The sequence below is a fragment of the Aquarana catesbeiana genome, linkage group LG01 (genome assembly GCF_042186555.1).
Source record: "Aquarana catesbeiana isolate 2022-GZ linkage group LG01, ASM4218655v1, whole genome shotgun sequence".
NCBI classification, from domain to species: Eukaryota; Metazoa; Chordata; class Amphibia; order Anura; family Ranidae; genus Aquarana; species Aquarana catesbeiana.
Genome location: NC_133324.1, coordinates 505,178,991 through 505,198,760, shown reverse-complemented (window position 1 = coordinate 505,198,760; position 19,770 = coordinate 505,178,991). Strand labels below are relative to the sequence as shown.

Genomic DNA, 19,770 nt, shown 5'->3' with positions numbered 1-19,770 from the left:
CCTATGGGTGACATCACCTCTCCCAGGCTTTACTAAGCATTGTTGGGCAGCATAGTGGCTAGGTGGTTAGCACTTCAGCCTAGCAGCACTCGGGTCTTCGGTTCACATATCCCAACCATGATAATACTACCTGCCTGGAGTTTGCATGTTCTCCCTGTGCCTGCGTGGGTTTCCTCCCACACTCTAAAGACATGCGGGTAGGTTAATTGGAGCCTGTCTAAATTGGCCTTACTATGTGTATGTATGAATGTGAATTAGGGACCTTAGATTGTAAACTCCTTGAGTGCAGGGACTGATGTGAATGTACAATAGGCATATGCGAATCGTTTCATAATGAATCGAAATTTGGCCGAATTTTGCATCCCAATGTCCGAAGAAAAATATAATGAATTTCAAATAATACAAAAGAAATTATAAAGAAAATAACTGATGAATTCAGCATGAATTCGGGATTCGTTAATTAGTTAAAGGTCTAATGAAACAGCAGGTCGACTCGGAGTAAATCTACAGTCCAATCTGCTGATTCATTTTGTGCTGGAGGTTGGATTACTGGCAAACAGGGCTGCTGATAGAAATTGCAGGGCCCCGTACAAGCTACCTGACAGACCCCCCCCCCCCCCCCCCCGAAATTATTAAAGCTATATTTTGCTAGAAATACAATAAAATCATTATTAGCAGACACAAATACAGCATAACACACAGAATTCCTGCCAAATCTAAAAGCTAAAACTGAGTTAATAAATAAAAATGAAGCTGAGATGAAAAAAATATACAGGCTGAGCTCCGGGTTCAGTGAGACAGAGGGAGAGAAACAAAGCTACAGAGAAAACAAACTCAGAAGCAGAGCTAACATTAGAGCCAGTGCTGGGAGGGGGGCCCACACAGGGAGGGGGATTAGTGAGGGACGACTGTTTCTGTCTCGGTAGATAAAAGCTGGCAGCAGGGAAAGGGGTTAGAGACCAGCTTTCAGCTCCTGGAGAAAGAGTTCTGCAATTGTCGTCCATCACTAATCCCCCTCCCTGTGTGGGCCCCCCTGGTAACTCGGGCCCCCTACAAGAGGACCAGTGGTTCCCCCCTAACAGCACCCTGCTGGCAAAGTGCATTCCTGAGAACTGAGTGAGAAGGGTGTTGTATTGTATTTAAGCAGAGGAGATGAGTTTTAAAAAGCAGCAGAAGAGATATTTTCATTGTTTGTGTGTGTTAATGGATTCAATAAACAAGTGACTTTCCTAATTACGAATCGTTATCACGAATAAATAACAAATTATCCGAAAATGAAACAAACAATAAAATGAATTGATTCATTATAACGAATATCTATACATTACAGAAATAATGAATTATCCGAAAATGAATTAATGTAACGACATGTGCACTGCCGAAAAATTTGTTCGCTTTCGTTTTTGTTTTGTTTTTCGGGTCATTCGTTATGATCGAAATTCATTATTTCGGATAAATTCGTAACTTTGTAAAAATTCAGATTCGTTATGTTCCATACGTTTAGATGCGGTATTTATAAATTTGAAAATTCGGAAATTCGAAAATCAGAAAATACAAAAATCTGAAATAATAACTAATAATAACTAACTATTAAATTATAGGTATTGGAATTTCCTTTCAAATTTGGCTGTTTATGAACGTGAGGAATACGAATTTATCCGAAGTTACGAAAAATAACAAATGCCACATCTAAATGAATGGAGCGTAACAAATGAATAATAATAATAATACAATTTTTTTTATCATTATCATTATTATTAATTCGTTACGTTTCATTCGTTTAGATGCGGCAGCCAAATTTGAAAGGAAATTCCAATACCTATAATTTAATAGCTATTAATAGTTATTATTATTAGTTAGTTAGTTATTATTTTGGATTTTCGAATGTTTGGGTTTTTGAATTTTCGTTCCTTTCAATTTTCTGATTTTCATTCTTATTTTCGAATTTTTGAATTTACGGATTGTCGTTTTTGGAAAAATTTGTTAAATGGGTTTTCATTAATTCTAATATTTCCGAATTAACAAATCTGTTGAATTTTGTTGAAAAACTAATTCTGAACGAAATGAATTGCACATGTCTATTAATGTAACATAACAAATATAACAGAACAAAATTATGTATGATAATGAAAAAGAACCGAAACAAAATTTTCTGTCGTGCACAAGTCTAATGTACAATATATATGTAAAGCGCTGCGTAAATTGATGGTGCTATATAGGTATCTGTAATAAAAAATAAAATTGTTGCGCTCTCTCTTCTTTTCCCTACAGCCGCCGCTGGCTGACATGTTTGAGATCACATGACTGGACAGGAGTGGCCTGAAAATAGGTAAGTATACACACACCTGACTTACACAGGTTAGTCAGTAAAGGTGTTAGAATTGAGAGGGAGCAGCATTTTAAGACAAGTTAACCTGGAATTCTACTTTAAGAAAGAACCTCAGTAGCTGCACATATAGCTGCAATTACTATCAGGGTCTGTGTCAACAGGCTTTAGGTTTGTAACAAAGACAAATGCAAATTGCTTTTAACAGCTTAAAGAGGTTGTATACCCTATTTTTTTACTTTTACCTACAGGTAAGCCTATAATAAGGCTTACCTGTAGGTAAAATCAATATCTCCTAAACCTGTATAGTTTAGGAGATATTTACTTTGCATGCAGTCACTAAAGTCAGCAGCACATGCACTGTGATGGCCCGGCTGAAGGTACGGCAGACGCTGCCGGACCTTGCCGGGAAAAAGAAGTGACGTAATTGCGGCTTCGGCCACTCACAGCGTTGTAGCCGCGATACCCGGAAGAAACGCAGAGGGAACATGTCAGCTCCCTCCGCATGGACCACAATCAGATGTCGAGACCTCGTTCTAAGGTGAGTATTTCATAATGAGCTAGTATGCGCTGCATACTAGCTCATTATGCCTTTGCCTTGCATGTTTTTTTGTTTAAATAAAAAAAAAGGTGCGGGTATACAACCGCTTTAAAATGCTTCTGAGATCATTCAGAATTCATTGACAAGTACATATGACATGGAGATGGCCTTCTTTTGACTTCCTTCAGCTACTTATCCACTTCCATAGACTTGTATGGGGACAGAAGCAGTTCTGACATCAAAAGCTCATAGACACGGGTCTCTACTTTTTACTGGAAACACCTCTGCTTTTCTTTTTCTCCAGTTCATTTCATACAAAACTTAGCTGCCTTTAACATACTCACAAAGGTAATGTCTTTAAGGTGGATTTTGTGAAAGGTCAGCGGTGGAATATTCCTTCTTTGTTTTGCGGGTGACATGGTCCTTTGTGGGCAGCTGGCTCGCAGTATAAGAAGGTTGGACTTCTCTGGAAGTAAATTCATTATTCAGCTACATGCCTAATTCTCGAATAAAAATGGTTATTATTAAAGTTGAACTACAGACAAGAATCTAAATACACAGATGAAATTAACACACACGGTAGCGGTTTTACCTGCCAAAGGATTCATATTTCTGTTAATCCAGTCCTAAGATTTATTCAGCTCTGCTACACAGAACAAACAGGTGGATGATGCCAATTACAGATAAAAAAATACAATGGTGCCATCTCTCTACACACAGCCTGCTGAGTGGACAGCAAAACAGCAGCAGTAGACTGATGAGCATATTCCTCTACTCATTATGCTGTCAGGATCACTTAGCCTCGGTTCACACTGGGACGACTTGTCAGGCGACCTAGGTCGCCTGACAAGTAGCGTCCCGTTCAGTACAATGGAACCGTTCTAAGGGGAGCGACGCAAGTCGCTCCGACTTAGAAAAAGGTTCCTGTACGACTTCGGGGGCGACTTGGGGCGACTTGCATAGACTTCTATACAGAAGTCGTTTTGCAAGTCGCCCGGGCAGTCGTGTGCAGGTCGCCTCGGTGAGGCGACCTGCAAGTCGTGCCGCCTCTGGTGTGAACCGAGGCTTAGTGCTCCTGTTCCTCATTCCAGCATCTGGGGTTTTGGCTATGGCACTCTCCTTGTCTGTCTGTCCACCTGCAGGCTGATTACTGTGATCAGTCTCTGGGTGGAAACCAAGCCTGTTATAAGCCAGCTTGTGTAAGTGCTTGTGATGAAGAGTAATATGTGTGTTGTTCCTGATCAAGCTCTCTGACTGTCTGCCCTGCTTTGCTAGTTTGGATTTCCCTGTGTATGACTTTGGAACGGAGGATTGGACTATTCCTTGAAAACTCAGCCTGCCTTTTACCTAGACTGTCATAGAACCACATTATCTGTCTACTGAACCACAAGTATCTATTTGCTTTGCTCAGGTCGCATCTGCCCCTGGTGTGGTGGGCAGGCACTTTTGCATTGTGTATAAGTCCTGGGAGTAACCGAGTACCAGTAGGCCTGCTTGTCTCATTGGAACGGGGGCTGCTATAAGTAAAGAACACATCAACCAGCTATAGTGTTTGACCACATGCATTGGGGTAGACGTGACACATGCTCTCTCCTATCAGCATGCTCCCTTTCTACACATTTGTATGCAGCACACCTATTGGATCTCAGTCCTCTCTCTCCAAGTATAATTGGATTTGGAAAATAAATTGCATTAATTAATAATATCAGAGCCTTAATGTATGTGTTTGATAGCTGCTTAAAATTCAGCTTTAATAAAAATTTTTAAAAAACTTGCATAAAAATGCACACAAGAAGACAATCACATTATTTAAGGCAACAGAATGTATCCCTATTAGCCATTTATCAACAAACCACTTTGCAGAAGCTATCCTAACTTTAAGTTTTAAACAGTATAATATATTTGCATGTACTTGGGCACCTTTAGGTCTAGGAGGACAGCAAACTGTGAGACACATAGACACATTTCCCAGACGTAGACTGTGTTGTTGGTAATATTCCAGCAAACTCCGCAAACTGGAGAAATTACGCGGGACACCAGCCAAAGAGAAGGTGTCATTCTTGCACTGAATGCAACATCCTTGGTAGTCTTTACCCAAAGGAGTCTGTAGAGGATATGACAAAAAATTATGCTATTGGCTGACTTAGATAAGAAAGAGTGAACAATATAGAAGTATAAGCAGAGATCAGATTTTTTTTGTAAAAGCTGTCTGCATGTAGAGTAGTTATATAGGTATACTGCAAAGACATCTGTAAGAGCGAAGTCACATAAGCAATTCCTGAACACAGCTACCCCAAATGACTGTTGCTCACGCAGGTGAGAGGGCAGTGAATAGGTGGTTGAGCTAAAGTTTTACCCCCCACCACCACCACCACCCTTCCCTCCCTTTAAGCAGAAAAGGCAGCTGGATGGGGTTGTACACATACAAAAATGCATGTAAGTGAATAAGGCTTGCAGTTGTGCTGTGATATTCCCACTTAAAAATAAACATTGAGTTGTCAAAAAAGGAAAAAATAAATAAATAGGTGATGCTGCTTCCTCCTAAATACTTGTCAGCCACACCTGTACCACTCTCTGAAAAGTAATTCACAGTGGATCACTTTTTAGAGTAACGCAGGTGAAAACTAAGCATTTTCTTTCCCCGTTTCCTCAAAGCAGCCCACCAATCTCATGCCCCCTTTGGAAAGCCCGCTCCATCTGTAACAGGGTAACATCTGTACATGACCTCTTCATCTCTCATGGCTTTGACATACTCGCCATAACAGAAACCTGGCTTCAAAATTTTGACTCAGCTTCTCCTGCTGCCCTCTCCCATGGTGGTTTCCATTGGACTCACTCCCCCAGACCCAACAGACAGAAAGCAGGTGGAGTTGGCTTCCTTCTATCCCCACAAAGCACCTTCCAAGTCCTTCCTGTCCCTCCCTCTATATCCCTCTCTTCTTTCAAGATGCACTGTATTCGTCTGTTTTCTCCCATTTTGCTGAGAATTGCAGCAATTTATTGGCCTCCTGGGCCCGTATTTCACTTGCTTGATGACTTTGCTACCTGGCTACCCTACTTTCTCTCCTCTGAAATACCCACTATCATTCTTAGTGACTTCAACATTCCTGTCAATGTTAACAGCCCAACTACAGCTAAACTTCTCGACTTAACCTCATCTTTTGACCTAACCCAAGGGACACATACTTCCACTCACTCCAATGGTAATACCCTTGACCTTATATTCTCCCATCTCTGCTACCCTGGCAACCTCACCAACACCCCCTTTCCTCTCTCTGATCACAACTGCATTACTTTCACTGTATCCTTGCCTCCAACCACCCATCCCTCCAAGCAGCAAACAATTACTTGTAGAAACCTTCGCCACTTTAACCCTTCTCTTCTCTATTCTGCCACTGACCACCTATATGACATAATCTCTCCCCTGTCCTGTCCTGACCTGGCCACCTCTGTCTACAACAGTTCACTCTCATCATCACTAGATGCACTTGCTCCTCTAACCACACGCAGAATCAGGCCCGACCGTTACAACTCTGGCAAACTGACAACACTAGAAATCTCAAGAGACATTGCCGTGCTCTTGAACGACTGTGGCGTAAAACCAAATGCCTGCAAGACTTCACCCTATATAAACCTGCCCTTCTAAAATACACTTCATGCCTCCATACTGCCAAACAAGCCTACTTTGTCTCTTTTATTAACTCCTTGTCATCCAGTCCCCGTCGGCTCTTCTCAACCTTTAACTCTCTGCTTCGTCCCCCACCCCCTCTACCCACTAACTGCCCAAGAGATTGCCAATCACTTCAAAGACAAGATTGATGCAATTCGTGAGGATACCTCCACTGTGCGTACATCTTCCCCACCCATCATACTTTGCCTAACAGCACAACACTCTCCTCTTTTGAATTGGCTACTACTGAAGAGGTTACAAAACTTTTCTCAGATGCCCACTTAACCAATTGTCCCCTGGATCCTGTTCCCTCAAAACTACTACGGTCACCCTCTTCTTCTATCCTATGCTCCCTCACTCACGTCTTCAATTTCTCCCTCTCTAGTGGCACCTTCCCCTCCCCTCTAAAACATGCGCAGATCCCTCCCATACTTAAAAAGCCCTCACTGGACCCTACCAACCTGAACAACTTAAGACCCATCTCATTGCTCCCATTCACCTCTAAACTTCTAGAACGCTTAGTCTACAACCGTCTTAGCTCCTACCTCAGTGAAAATAACCTTCTTGACCCTTTACAGTCTGGCTTTCGCTCACAGCACTCCACAGAAACTGCCTTACTAAAGCTCACTAACGATTTACTAACTGCTAAAACCAACAGCTAGTATTCCATACTCCTACTACTTGACCTCTCTGCGGCCTTTGATACTGTTGACCACCCGCTCCTTCTCAATAAACTACATTCCCTTGGCCTCCGAGAGTCTGCTCTATCCTGGTTCTCTGCCTATCTATCACAGCACTCCTTCAGTGTCACCTACAACTCTGTCTCCTCCTCTCCATTGCCCCTTTCTGTGGGGGTCCCCCAGGGCTCTGTTCTTGGACCCCTTCTTTTCTCTATCTACACCTCCTCCCTTGGTGACTTGATAACCGCCCACGGCTTCCAGTACCACTTATACGCCGATGACACCCAAATCTATCTGTCTACTCCTCACCTCACTCCTTCAGTCTCCTCTCGCATTACTAACTTACTAACTGACATATCAGCATGGATGTCGCACCACTTCCTTAAACTAAATATCTCTAAAACTGAGCTATTAATATTCCCCCCCGCCCGTGCCATCCTCCAAGACTTTTCTATCAAAATCAAAAATGCAACCATCAGTCCCTCCCCTCACGCCAGGGTACTTCTCATTGGCCTGCCTCTCCATAGGCTATCCCCTCTTCAGTCTATCATGAATGCTGCTGCCAGACTTATCCACCTTACCAACCGCTCAGTGTCTGCCAACCCTCTCCTCCAATCCCTACACTGGCTCTCAATCACCCAGCGAATTAAATTCAAAATACTAACCACAACATGCAAAGCCATTCACAACTCTGCCCCGAGCTACATCACCAATCTTGTCTCCAAATATCACTCAAATCGTCCTCTCCGCTCTTCTCAAGACCTCCTACTCTCAAGATCTCTCATCTCCTCCTCTCATGCTCATCTCCAGGATTTCCCCAGAGCCTCTCCCATCCTCTGGAACTCGCTACCTCCACCTGTCTGGCTATCCCCTACTCTTGCTACCTTCAGGCGATCCCTGAAAACTCATCTCTTCAGGAAAGCCTATAATGTCTCTAACTAATCTTTTACCACCTCCATCAGCTCTTTCCCCACAGTTTCAACCTTTTGTACCACCTGCCCCACCCTATTAGATTGTAAGCTCTTCTGAGCAGGGCCTTCTTAATCCTCTTGTATCTCATTGTATTATAACTGTATTGTCTCCCTTTTATATTGTAAATCGCTGCGTAAACTGTTGGCGCTATATAAATCCTGTATAATAATAATAATAATAATTCTGGGAACATAGGGAATACAACATGTAGTGTAGCAAGAGCCACACTCTGATCTCCACTCTTCAAAATACTTTTATTCAATCACCAACAGTAAAGCTGCAACCATGATGTCTCCCCCAAAGAACCCACCACGTCCTTAACGTGTTTCACCACAAATGAGTTAATAACAAGATTCCTTGTGATTAAGCCATTCCTGGTGAAATGTGTTAACAAGGCGGTAGTTTCTTTGCTTAGTGCTTAGTCAAGGATATATTAACAGAAACCTTTAAAAAACAATAATAATATAGGTGCAGTATTAAATATCAACAAAGCATGTCATAACTATATAATTATGTACAAATATAAGTGAACAGAGCTGCGTGTCTTCAAGCTTCAAAATAAGCCATAAATGTTTCTTTAAATTAGGGAGACTATATCGCACTCAATTAAAATACAAAAATATATACAGTGGGGACAGAAAGCATTCAGACCTCCTTACATTTTTCACTCTTTGTTATATTGCAGCCATTTGCTAAAATCATTTAAGTTCATTTTTTTCCTAATTAATGTACACGTAGCACCCCATATTGACAGAAAAACACAGAATTGTTGACATTTTTGCAGATTTATTAAAAAAGAAAAACTGAAATATCACATGGTCCTAAGTATTCAAACCCTTTGCTCAGTATTTAGTAGTAGCACCCTTTTGATCTAATACAGCCAGTTTTTCACACCTGGATTTGGGGATCCTCTGCCATTCCTCCTTGCAGATCTTCTCCAGTTCTGTCAGGTTGGATGGTAAACGTTGGTGGACAGCCATTTTTAGGTCTTTCCTGAGATACTCCATTGGGTTTAAGTTCGGGCTCTGGCTGGGCCATTCAAGAACAGTCACTCCTTCATTATTTTAGCTGTGTGCTTAGGGTCATTGTCTTGTTGGAAGGTAAACCTTCGGCCCAGTCTGAGGTCCTGAGCACTCTGGAGAAGGTTTTCACCCAGGATATCCCTTTACTTGGCTGCATTTATCTTTCCCTCGATTGCAAGCAGTCGTCCTGTCCCTGCAGCTGAAAAACACCCCCACAGCATGATGCTGCCACCACTATGCTTCACTGTTGGGACTGTATTGGACAGGTGATGAGCAGTGCCTGGTTTTCTCCACACATACCACTTAGAATTAAGGCCAAAAAGTTCTATCTTATTATTATTATTATTATTATACAGGATTTATATAGCGCCAACAGTTTACGCAGCGCTTTACAACATTAGGGCAGACAGTACAAGTACAATTCAATTCAATACAGGAGGAATCAGAGGGCCCTGCTCATTAGAGCTTACAATCTAGGAGGGAGGGTCAAGTCATAGAAAAGGGTAATAGCTGTGGGGGATGAGCTAATGGAGAAAATAGTGCAGTTGTTAGATGGAGGCAGGATAGGCTTCTCTGAAGAGTAAAGTTTTCAGGGATCGCCTAAAAGTGGATAAATTTGCAGACAGTCTGACAGATTGGGGTAGGGAATTCCAGAGGATGGGCAAGGCTCAGGAGAAGTCCTGGAGGCGGATATGGGAGGAGGTGATGAGGGAGCTAAAGAGCATGAGGTCAGAGGACAGAGAGGGCGATTAGGTTGGTATTTTGAGTATAGGCTAATGATGTAGCTGGGGGCAGAGTTGTAGATGGCTTTGTAACTTATTGTTAGTATTTTGACTTTAATTTGTTGGGCGAGTGGCAGCCAATGGAGGGATTGGCAGAGAGGGGTAGCAGACACTGAGCGGTTTGTAAGGTAGATGAGTCTGGCAGCAGCATTCATGATGGACTGAAGGGGGGGTAGTCTATTTAAAGGTAAGCCAATGAGGAGGGAGTTGCAGTAGTTGAGGCGAGAGATAACCAGGGAGTGAATCAAGAGCTTTGTGGTTTCATTGGTTAGAAAGGGACGTAGTTTAGAGATGTTGCGGAGGTTGAGGCGACAAGCTTTGGAAAGTGATTGGATGTGGGGCCGAAAGGAGAGATCAGAGATCAGAATCCAGGATAACACCTAGTACCCTGACATGTGGGGATGGGTGGATGGTTGTGCCATTGCTCTTGACAGACAAGTCAGGGGAAGAGGCACGTGGGGGAGGAAATATTATAAGCTCGGTTTTGGACAAGTTGCGTTTAAAGAAATGGTGTGACATCCATACAGATATGTCGGTTAGTAAGTTAGTGATGCGTGAGGAGACTGATGGAGTGAGTTGAGGGGTGGAGAGATAGATTTGTGTGTCGTCAGTGTAGAAAAGATATTGAAAGCCGTGAGATGCTATCAGCTGACCCAGGGAAGAGGTGTAGATTGAAAATAAAAGAGGTCCAAGAACAGAACCTTGGGGGACCCCGACAGAGAAGGGAAGAGGAGTGGAGGAAGTAGAATTGTAAGTGACACTGAAGGTGCGTTGGGATAGGTAGGATGAGAGCCACTGAAGAGTACAGTCGCGGAGACCAAGGGAGTAAAGTTTTATGAGCAGGAGGAGGGGGTGGTCAACCGTGTCAAAGGCAGCTGAAAGATCCAGAAGTAGGAGTACAGAATAGTGTCCATTGGTTTTTGCAGTTAGTAGGTTATTTGTGAGTTTTAAAAGAGCAGTTTCTGTGGAGTGTTGAGGGCGAAATCCAGATTGAAGGGGATCAAGAAGGTTGTTTTTAATGAGGTGGTCACTCAGTTGGTTGTAAACCAGGCGTTCAAGGAGTTTAGAGGAAAAGGAGAGCAAGGAGATAGGGCGTAGGTTGTTAAAATTGGTAGGGTCCAAGGACGTAAGTATGGGGGTGACCAGTGCATGTTTTAGAGCATTGGGGAAGATGCCAGAGGTGAGGGAGAGATTGAAGATGTGGGTTAGAGAGTGTAGAATGGAGTCAGAGGGCGACCGCAGCATATGAGAGGGAATAGGGTCCAGGGGACAGGTGGTTAGGTGGGTGATAGAAAGGAGTTTAGCAACTTCGTCTGTAGTAGCAGATTTGAATAGGGGAGTGTCAGTTGTACCTGTTGACCTCTTAGCTGGGGGGAGATACCTGTGGAGATTTCATCACGGATTGTATCAATCTTGTTTTTGAAGTGATTAGCAATCTCCTGGGCAGTGAGTGGGTCAGTGGGTGGAGGCGGTGGAGGACAAAGTAGAGAGTTGAAGGTAGAGAAGAGTTTACGGGGACTGGATAAAAAGGTGTTAATTAGAGCTGTAAAATAGGTTTGCTTGGCAGTGTGGAGGAAAGAATAATATTTTTGGAGGGCAGATTTGTATTGGTTGAAGTCTTTGAGAGACCTAGTCTTGTGCCACAGACGCTCAAGAGCGCGACTATGTCTTTTGAGAATTTTAGTGTCATCTGTTTGGCAGGGTTGTAGGGGTCGAGGCCTGATTCTGCGTGTAGTGAGGGGAGCGAGCTTGTCCAGGGTGGAGGACAGGGATTTATTGTAGATGAATGTGGCTTGGTTGGGGCAGGACAGGGGAGAGATTTTGTCATAGAGGTGGTCAGTAACAGAATAGAAGAGAGAGGAGTTGAAGTTGCGAAAATTTCTATGGGTGATGGTTAGGCGATTGGAGGGAAAGGTGGTGGAAGACAGGGGGAGAGAGAAACTAATAAGGTGATGGTCAGAGAGAGGAAAAAGGATTGTTTGAGAAGTTGCATTGAGTGCATAGAATGCAAGGTCAAGGGTGTTGCCATCAGAGTGAGTAGAAGCCTGTACCCATTGCTTCAGGTCAAATGAAGAGGTTAGACTAAGAAGTTTAGAAGTAGCAGGAGTGTTTGTATTAGCAGGGATGTTGAAATCACCGAGAAGGATTGTGGGAATTTCCAAAGAGAGAAAGTAGGGTAGCCAGTCAGAAAACTCATCAAGGAAAGTCGATAATGGTCCAGGGGGCCGGTAGATCACAGCAATTCTTAGGGAAGTAGGAGAGAATAGACGTATACAGTGGGCTTCGAATGATGAGAGGGAAAAAGAGGGAGGAGAGTGAATAACCTGGAAGGTGCTCTGGGGGGATAGGAGGAATCCCACTCCATCTCCCTTGCGTCCATTATGCCTAGGGGAGTGAGTCCAGTGAAGGCCACCCTGGGATAGGGAAGCAGGAGAAGGGGTGTCATATTCGTGGAGCCAGGTTCCGGTGAGAGCAAGTAAATTAAAGGAATTAGTGACAAAGAGGTCATGAACAGCAGTGAGGTTGTTGCAGACAGAGCGGACGTTCCAGAGGGCGCAGGAGAGAGGGAGGCTGGCGTTGGGAAGAAGAGGAATGGAGAGTAAATTGCGTAGATTGTGACTACTGCCAGAGGGTGTAGGGTGATGGGTGTGTTGGGCACAGTTAAATAAGGGAGGCCCAGGGTTTGGGGAAATATCTCCAGCTATTAGGAGAAGCAGAAGAGTAAGGGAGGTAATATGAGAATATGATTTGTATGAGGGGACATGCTTCAGTATCCTGGGGGGTTTGTTAGCAAGTGGGCTTATGCCCCGTACACACGGTCGGACTTTGTTCGGACATTCCGACAACAAAATCCTAGGATTTTTTCCGACGGATGTTGGTTCAAACTTGTCTTGCATACACACGGTCACACAAAGTTGTCGGAAAATCCGATCGTTCTGAACGTGGTGACGTAAAACACGTACGTCGGGACTATAAACGGGGCAGTGGCCAATAGCTTTCATCTCTTTATTTATTCTGAGCATGCGTGGCACTTTGTCCGTCGGATTTGTGTACACACAATCGGAATTTCCGACAACGGATTTTGTTGTCGGAAAATTTTATAGCCTGCTCTCAAACTTTGTGTGTCGGAAAATCCGATGGAAAATGTGTGATGGAGCCCACACACGGTCGGAATTTCCGACAACAAGGTCCTATCACACATTTTCCGTCGGAAAGTCCGACCGTGTGTACGGGGCATTAGAGTTAGAAAGAGGTGATAGGTGCAGTAATAGGGGGAGGGGAGAAGTGAGGGTGATATGTACAGATTGTGGGGTGGAGCAGAGGGGTGAAGAAAAGAGAGTTTGAGGAGAGAGGCTGCAATTGCGAAGAGGAGGAGAGGTAAAGAGTGCATGTTTCAGAGAGAAAGGTGAGCTAATTTGGAATTGAGGTCATCTGCAGTCTGTTGTGGTTTGCTTTGTGCAAATCGCTAAAGTGCAAGAGCAGAAGTGCCACTTATTTAAAGAACCCCACTTCTTTGGAAGAACCCCCTGTATGTGCAGGCCCCTGTATGTGTTCCCCTGTAAAGAATGCCTTGTATTTATATTGGGTGTGGATAGAATCTGGCAATTAATCAATTAGGAGGGGATATTAGGAACACAGCTAGCAAAGCAAAACTTTCACACTACAAACAAACTGCAAGGGGACTAAAAGGCCAAAATTTTAAAGATAAGGGAACCCATCATTTAGGTAAGACTTAATAGCTAAATAAACATTGAAATAATGTGAGCATGGCTACAGATGGAGTTGAAACAGTGGTGACAAACAGATTTACCAAATATGTATGTGAACAGTCAGTCAATATTCAGTATAAGGTATAAACGCAGGTTTACCAAATATGCATGTGAACAGTCAGTCAATATTCAGTTTAAGGTATATGGAGGTATAAACGCAGGTTTACCTAATATGCATGTGAACAGTCAGTCAATATTCAGTTTAAGGTATATGGAGGTATAAACGCAGGTTTATCTATCTTGGTTTCATCAGACCAGAGAATCTTTTTTCTCACCATCTTGGAGTCCTTCAGGTGTTTTTTTAGCAAACCCCATGCGGGCTTGCATGTGTCTTGCACTAAGGAGAGGCTTCCGTCGGGCCACTCTGCCATAAAGCCCCGACTGGTGTAGGGCTGCAGTGATGGTTGACTTTCTACAACTTTCTCCCATCTCCCGACTGCATCTCTGGAGCTCAGCCACAGTGATCTTTGGGTTCTTCTTTACCTCTCTCACCAAGGCTCTTCTCCCCCGATAGCTCAGTTTGGCCGGACGGCCAGCTCTAGGAAGGGTTCTGGTCCTCCCAAACATCTTCCATTTAAGGATTATGGAGCTACTGTGCTCTTAAGAACCTTAAGTGCAGCAGAATTTTTTTTGTAACCATGGCCAGATCTGTGCCTAGCCACAATTCTGTCTCTGAGCTCTTCAGGCAGTTCCTTTTACCTCATGATTCTCATTTGCTCTGACATGCACTGTGAGCTGTAAGGTCTTATATAGACAGGTGTGTGGCTTTCCTAATCAAGTCCAATCAGTATAATCAAATACAGCCGGACTCAAATGAAGGTGTAGAACCATCTCAAGGATGATCAGAAGAAGTGGACAGCACCTGAGTTAAATATATGAGTGTCACAGCAAAGGGTCTGAATAATTAGGTCCATGTGATATTTCAGTTTTTCTTTTTTAATAAATCTGAAAAATTGTCAACAATTCTGTGTTTTTCTGTCAATATGGGGTGCTGTGTGTACATTAATGAGGAAAAAATTAACTTAAATGATTTTAGCAAATGGCTGCAATATAACAAAGAGTGAAAAATTTGAGGGGGTCTGAATACTTTCCGTCCACACTGTATGTGTTAAATTCATGAAATTTTCCAATTTCAAATATACAAATATTTTTGTATTTCAATTGAGAGTAATATAGTCTCCCTAATTTAAAAAAAAAAGAAACCTTTGCCTGTCAAAAAATAAAGCAGCAGCTTTGAATGGAAAAGATTTCTATTATGACATCCAAAGCCAGATGATACTGTATGCAACAAAGTCTAACTAAAGAACAGTTACCCTGGCAGGGGTGGCAAAAACAAGTCCAGATTTTTAGTTTGTTGGCATAATATATGGTCATCTTTAACAATAAAGTCAAAAAGGTCTAGAGATATAGTCATGATATTTTATGCCTAAAATACTGCAAGATAAGATGGATTATATATTTTTTGAGTATTATGACAAAATCACCTAATATTGCAGCTCTTTTGAGTATTAGGATAAAAGCTGTAGCCACCCTGGTGGTATGATTATATCAGATTTTTGCGTCTGAAAGCTGTAAATTGTTTTGCATAGAAATTTGGTGTTTTATATTGTAGGCCTGTAGTTCTTAGTAATAATACACTTAAATCTGTCCAAACAAGAGTCAAGTAGACATCCCGGGTATGTTAAAGTTTGAAACACGAAATCATAAATTATAATATAATAAATCATTATAAAAAAATATATATAATAATAATAAAATTAATTTCCCCACTATTCACCATCGCTTAATTCATAGTAGGCGAGGTTGAAAACTGACACAAATCCATCAAGTCCAACCTATGTGTGTGATTATATGTCAGTATTACATTGTATATCCCTGAATGTTGCGGTCGTTCAGGTGCTTATCTAATAGTTTCATGAAACTATTGATGTTCCCTGCTGAGACCCCCGCCTGTGGAAGGGAATTACACATCCTTGCCGCTCTCAGTAAAGAACTCTCTATGCAGATTAAGGTTAAACCTCTTTTCTTCTAATTTGTGGCCACGTGTTTTGTTAAACTCCCTTCCGCGAAAAAGTTTTATCCCTATTGTGGGGTCACCAGTACGGTATTTATAGATTGAAATCATATCACCTCTCAAGTGTTTCTTCTTCAGAGTGAATAAGTTCAGTGCTCACAACCTTTCCTCATAACTAATCTCCTCCAGACCCTTTATTAGCTTTGTTGCCCTTCTTTGTACTTGCTCCATTTCCAGTACATCCTTTCTTAGGCCTGGAGCCCAGAACTGGACAGCATGTTTACATCAGCATCTCCCCGTTTGTCCTCTCCGTAAGGTGATCGCGGGTATCCCCACGGCGATCGAGTCCGCGGGAACCGCGACCCGACTCACAGAGCTCCCGGCCGGCACGCACGTGATGGCATGGCGGCAAATTCAAAGGGACATACCTGTACACCCATTTGCCCAGCCGTGCCCTTCTGCCGACATACATCGGCGTGTGCCAGTCGGGAAGTGGCTAGATTCCCCCAGAGGTTCTCCCCCCAGTGTATAGATTACATTCATATTTTTGCCACCCAAATGCATAATTTTACATTTTTCTACATTAAACCTCATTTGCCATGTAGTTGCCCACCCCATTAATTTGTTCAGATCTTTTTGCAAGGTTTCCACATCCTGCGGAGAAGTTATTGCCCTGCTTAGCTTGCAATTCTGCAAGTGTTCTGATTTATTATCGCTGTTTTCTAGCTGGTCTAAAACCGCTTTTGATGTAAAGGGACACTTTTTGATTGCCATGGACAATCTCAAGTTTCCAGGCAGAATGAACAGTGTATATAATGTAAAAGTGCATTCAGGGCATTAGACAAAGCACTAGGAACAAAAGGGAGGTGAAATTATTTCATACAGTAATGTAATCTGTAGCATTACAGTGTACTGTATGTGTTATGTATTTTGTACTTTTTAAATATGCCGCCACCTCCATGCGTCACGACGCTCACAGGGAATGGAGCCCTGGACACAGAGCATCGGGAGGAGGACACAGCCCACAGATACAGCGGGGGACATCACAGGATCCTGGGGACAAGGTAAGTATACTGGACCAGGATCCTGAGATGTAATCCCGAGTGTGGCTCGGGGTTACCGCTAATGGTACTGAAATTTAACCCCGAGCCACACTCGGAATTACCACCAGGGAGGTTAATAGAGGTGCGATGTTAATGTGACTGAAAATTACACCAAAAGTAAACAGAGTTGTACCTCCAAACACACAGTCAGCAAGAACTTGTCATAATCTTGGGGGGAGCGACGAAGAACATAACTGCCTCCCACGCTGTTATTTGTCTTCAGTTTGCAGATTGCAAACTCTGAGCTGAAAGAAAGACCTATCTGATTAGAAGAGTTTGTAAAGAAAAATCAGGCAGCTCTATTAAAGTGTTACTAAACCCACAACAATAGAATCAGTCTGCATATACAGCAAAGCATGCTTGTTATACTCACTGTGGAACCTAAGAGGTTAATCCTCTGGCATTGTGTAAAAAGGATGTTTGATGCTGTCTTCTCTGATCCTATCCTCCTTCCACTGTCCCCAGTATATTTCCTGATAAGACAGAACCAGAGGACAAGCTGCACATGCTCAGTTTTTTGTGTATTGCTAGAGAGTTGTTGTTTTTTTCTTGGGAGGGTGTATGTGATCAGCACAGGGCCAATCAGCACTGTCCAGATAGAGGGTCAGGAGTGCTGCATCTTGATAGGACAATCATAGTAGAATAAAAACTCCTCCTACAGGCTTTAACCAGACACTGATAGAAGTCACAAGATTGCTATATACTGCTGATGAGAAAAAGTATATTAGCAGTTTATGTTTACTAAAATAATTGCATTTCCATGTTCTGTGTACTGTGGGAGATCAGATATAGTAAATGCAGAGTCCTGGGTTCAGTAACACTTTAACCGTCTCAAGCCCGTCGGCCGTCAAATGACGGGCAGGCGGCGCAGCTCTTATTCTGGGCGAGCCTCATATGACGTCCTTCCATAACACTGCTCTCGCACGCCCTTGGGGGCGCGCATCGCGGCGATCGGTGGTGCGATGTGTTAGTCAGACATGCCGCTACACCGATTTTGCTAAAGAGCCTCTGACGGAGGCTCTTTACCACGTGTCCAATCGCAGCTGATCAAAATGTAAACAGGAAGAGCCGTTGATCGGATTTTCCTCACTCGCGTCTGACAGATGTGAGTAGAGGAGAGCCGATCAGTTGCTCTCCTGATAGGGGGGGGTCTGCCCTGGGTGGGCCCCCTCGGATGCCCACCCAGGACCACCAGGATGCCGCCAGGACCACCAGGGATTGGCAACACCCTGGACCACCAGGTATGCCACCCTAGACCACCAGGGAAATGCCAATCAGTGCCCAGGCAGCTGCCTATCAGTGCCCATCCCCAATGCCTGCCAGTGCCATCAGTGATGCCTATCCATTCCATCTATCAGTGCCGCACATCAGTGCCCAGCAATGCCACCTATCAGTGCCCAACAGTGCCGCCTATCAGTGCCACCCATAAGTACCCATCAGTGCAGCCTTTCAGTGCCCACCAGTGCCACCCATGGGTGCCGATCAGTGTCGCCTATCGCCTATCAATGCTGCATATCATTGCCACCCTTCAGTGCCGCCTACCAGTGCCCATCAGTGCCGCCTATCAGTGCCTATCGTAAGCGCCCGTCAGTGCCCATCAGTGCCACTTCATTGGTGCCACCTGATCGGTGCCGGCTTATCAGTGCCCGTCAGTGCTGCCTTATCAATGCCCATCAGTGAAGGAGAAAACTTACTTACTTACAAAATGTTATAACAGAAACAAAAGAAAAACTTTTTTTTTTTTTTTTTTTTAGCAAAAAATAAAAAACGCAGAGGTGAACAAATACCACCAAAAGAAAAATGATAAAAATTCTGTTTGGGTACAGTGTAGCACGACCGCACAATTGTCATTTAAACAGCGACATCGCTGAAAGCTGAAAATTGGCTTAGGCAGGAAGGGGGTGGGAGTGCCTGGTATTGAGGTGGTTAAGCAGAAGCTCATGACAAAACACATGGTGAAGTAAATGTTAAAATGTGTTGTCAGTTGCCTATGTACTATTTAGTAATTTTTTTCCATGGCACATCCTAGACATAAAATATTTTTCAATAAAATCAAATGTCTGGTCAATGCTACAGAACAAAAATGCCAATACTCAATGTTATCAGGGAAATCTCCATTTGTCACATTTATTAGTCCAGTTGACTAGACTATAATGCATGTTATTTGCCACAGCAAGTAATTTGATTGCTATTTTCCTTGCTTATTGTCTCACATTGCTGAAAATAACAATAATTTCAGCCGATTATGATATTTACTGCTATGTAAATTGATCCTATAGCAAATAAAATAAATGCTGTAGCCAAAAAAAAAGAGATGGCTTGTTTCTTTGAAATATCTCACACAGTGGTCTCATTTCATTGATCATTTACTGTCTTGTAGCTCATTAAAAATGCAGGAACCTTCACCATATCGTTTATATCGTATTTTGTATTGAAGAAGAATAGATGGATTGTAAATGTGTGTGTGTTTCTATGAATCAATGACTTACGTGATGGGTCCATGACACTGATTCTCCAAATTTAATCTCAGCCTTGGTGGAACCACTTCCTCACAAAAATAATGGTTAGAATCTGTAGTCAATCGATAATATCCATCGACCAGAGATACAAAAGACAAGGCTTCCTTCAACACTGAAAACTGTGCCTCCTTGAACAAGGAAAAAGGGGACCAATATATTATTATTATTATTATACAGTATTTATATAGCGCCAACAGTTTACGTAGCGCTTTACAACTTGAGGGTAGACAGTACAAATACAGTACAATTTGATACAGTAGGAATCAGAGGGCCCTGCTCCTTAGAGCTTACAATCTAAGAGCAAACTATATAGATTTCTTTGGAAAGGTTTATAAAATATACTGATACCCCGTATTTCAATTTCAGTAGAA

The 19,770-nt window shown here is 42.9% G+C and overlaps 1 protein-coding gene across 2 annotated transcripts in view; it reads right to left on the bottom strand.

Moving 5' to 3' along the window:
- JAK3 (Janus kinase 3) overlaps positions 1 to 19,770 on the bottom strand; it is a 207,916-nt gene that overhangs the window by 95,072 nt on the left and 93,074 nt on the right. For both annotated transcript variants that reach the window (XM_073593259.1, XM_073593268.1), the window contains exons 8-11: positions 19,370 to 19,527; positions 17,014 to 17,125; positions 4,788 to 4,971; positions 3,212 to 3,333 (exon numbers count right to left, since the gene is read on the bottom strand). In XM_073593259.1, coding sequence (XP_073449360.1) covers positions 3,212 to 3,333; positions 4,788 to 4,971; positions 17,014 to 17,125; positions 19,370 to 19,527 — 576 coding nt within the window. The remainder of the gene's footprint in view (positions 1 to 3,211; positions 3,334 to 4,787; positions 4,972 to 17,013; positions 17,126 to 19,369; positions 19,528 to 19,770) is intronic.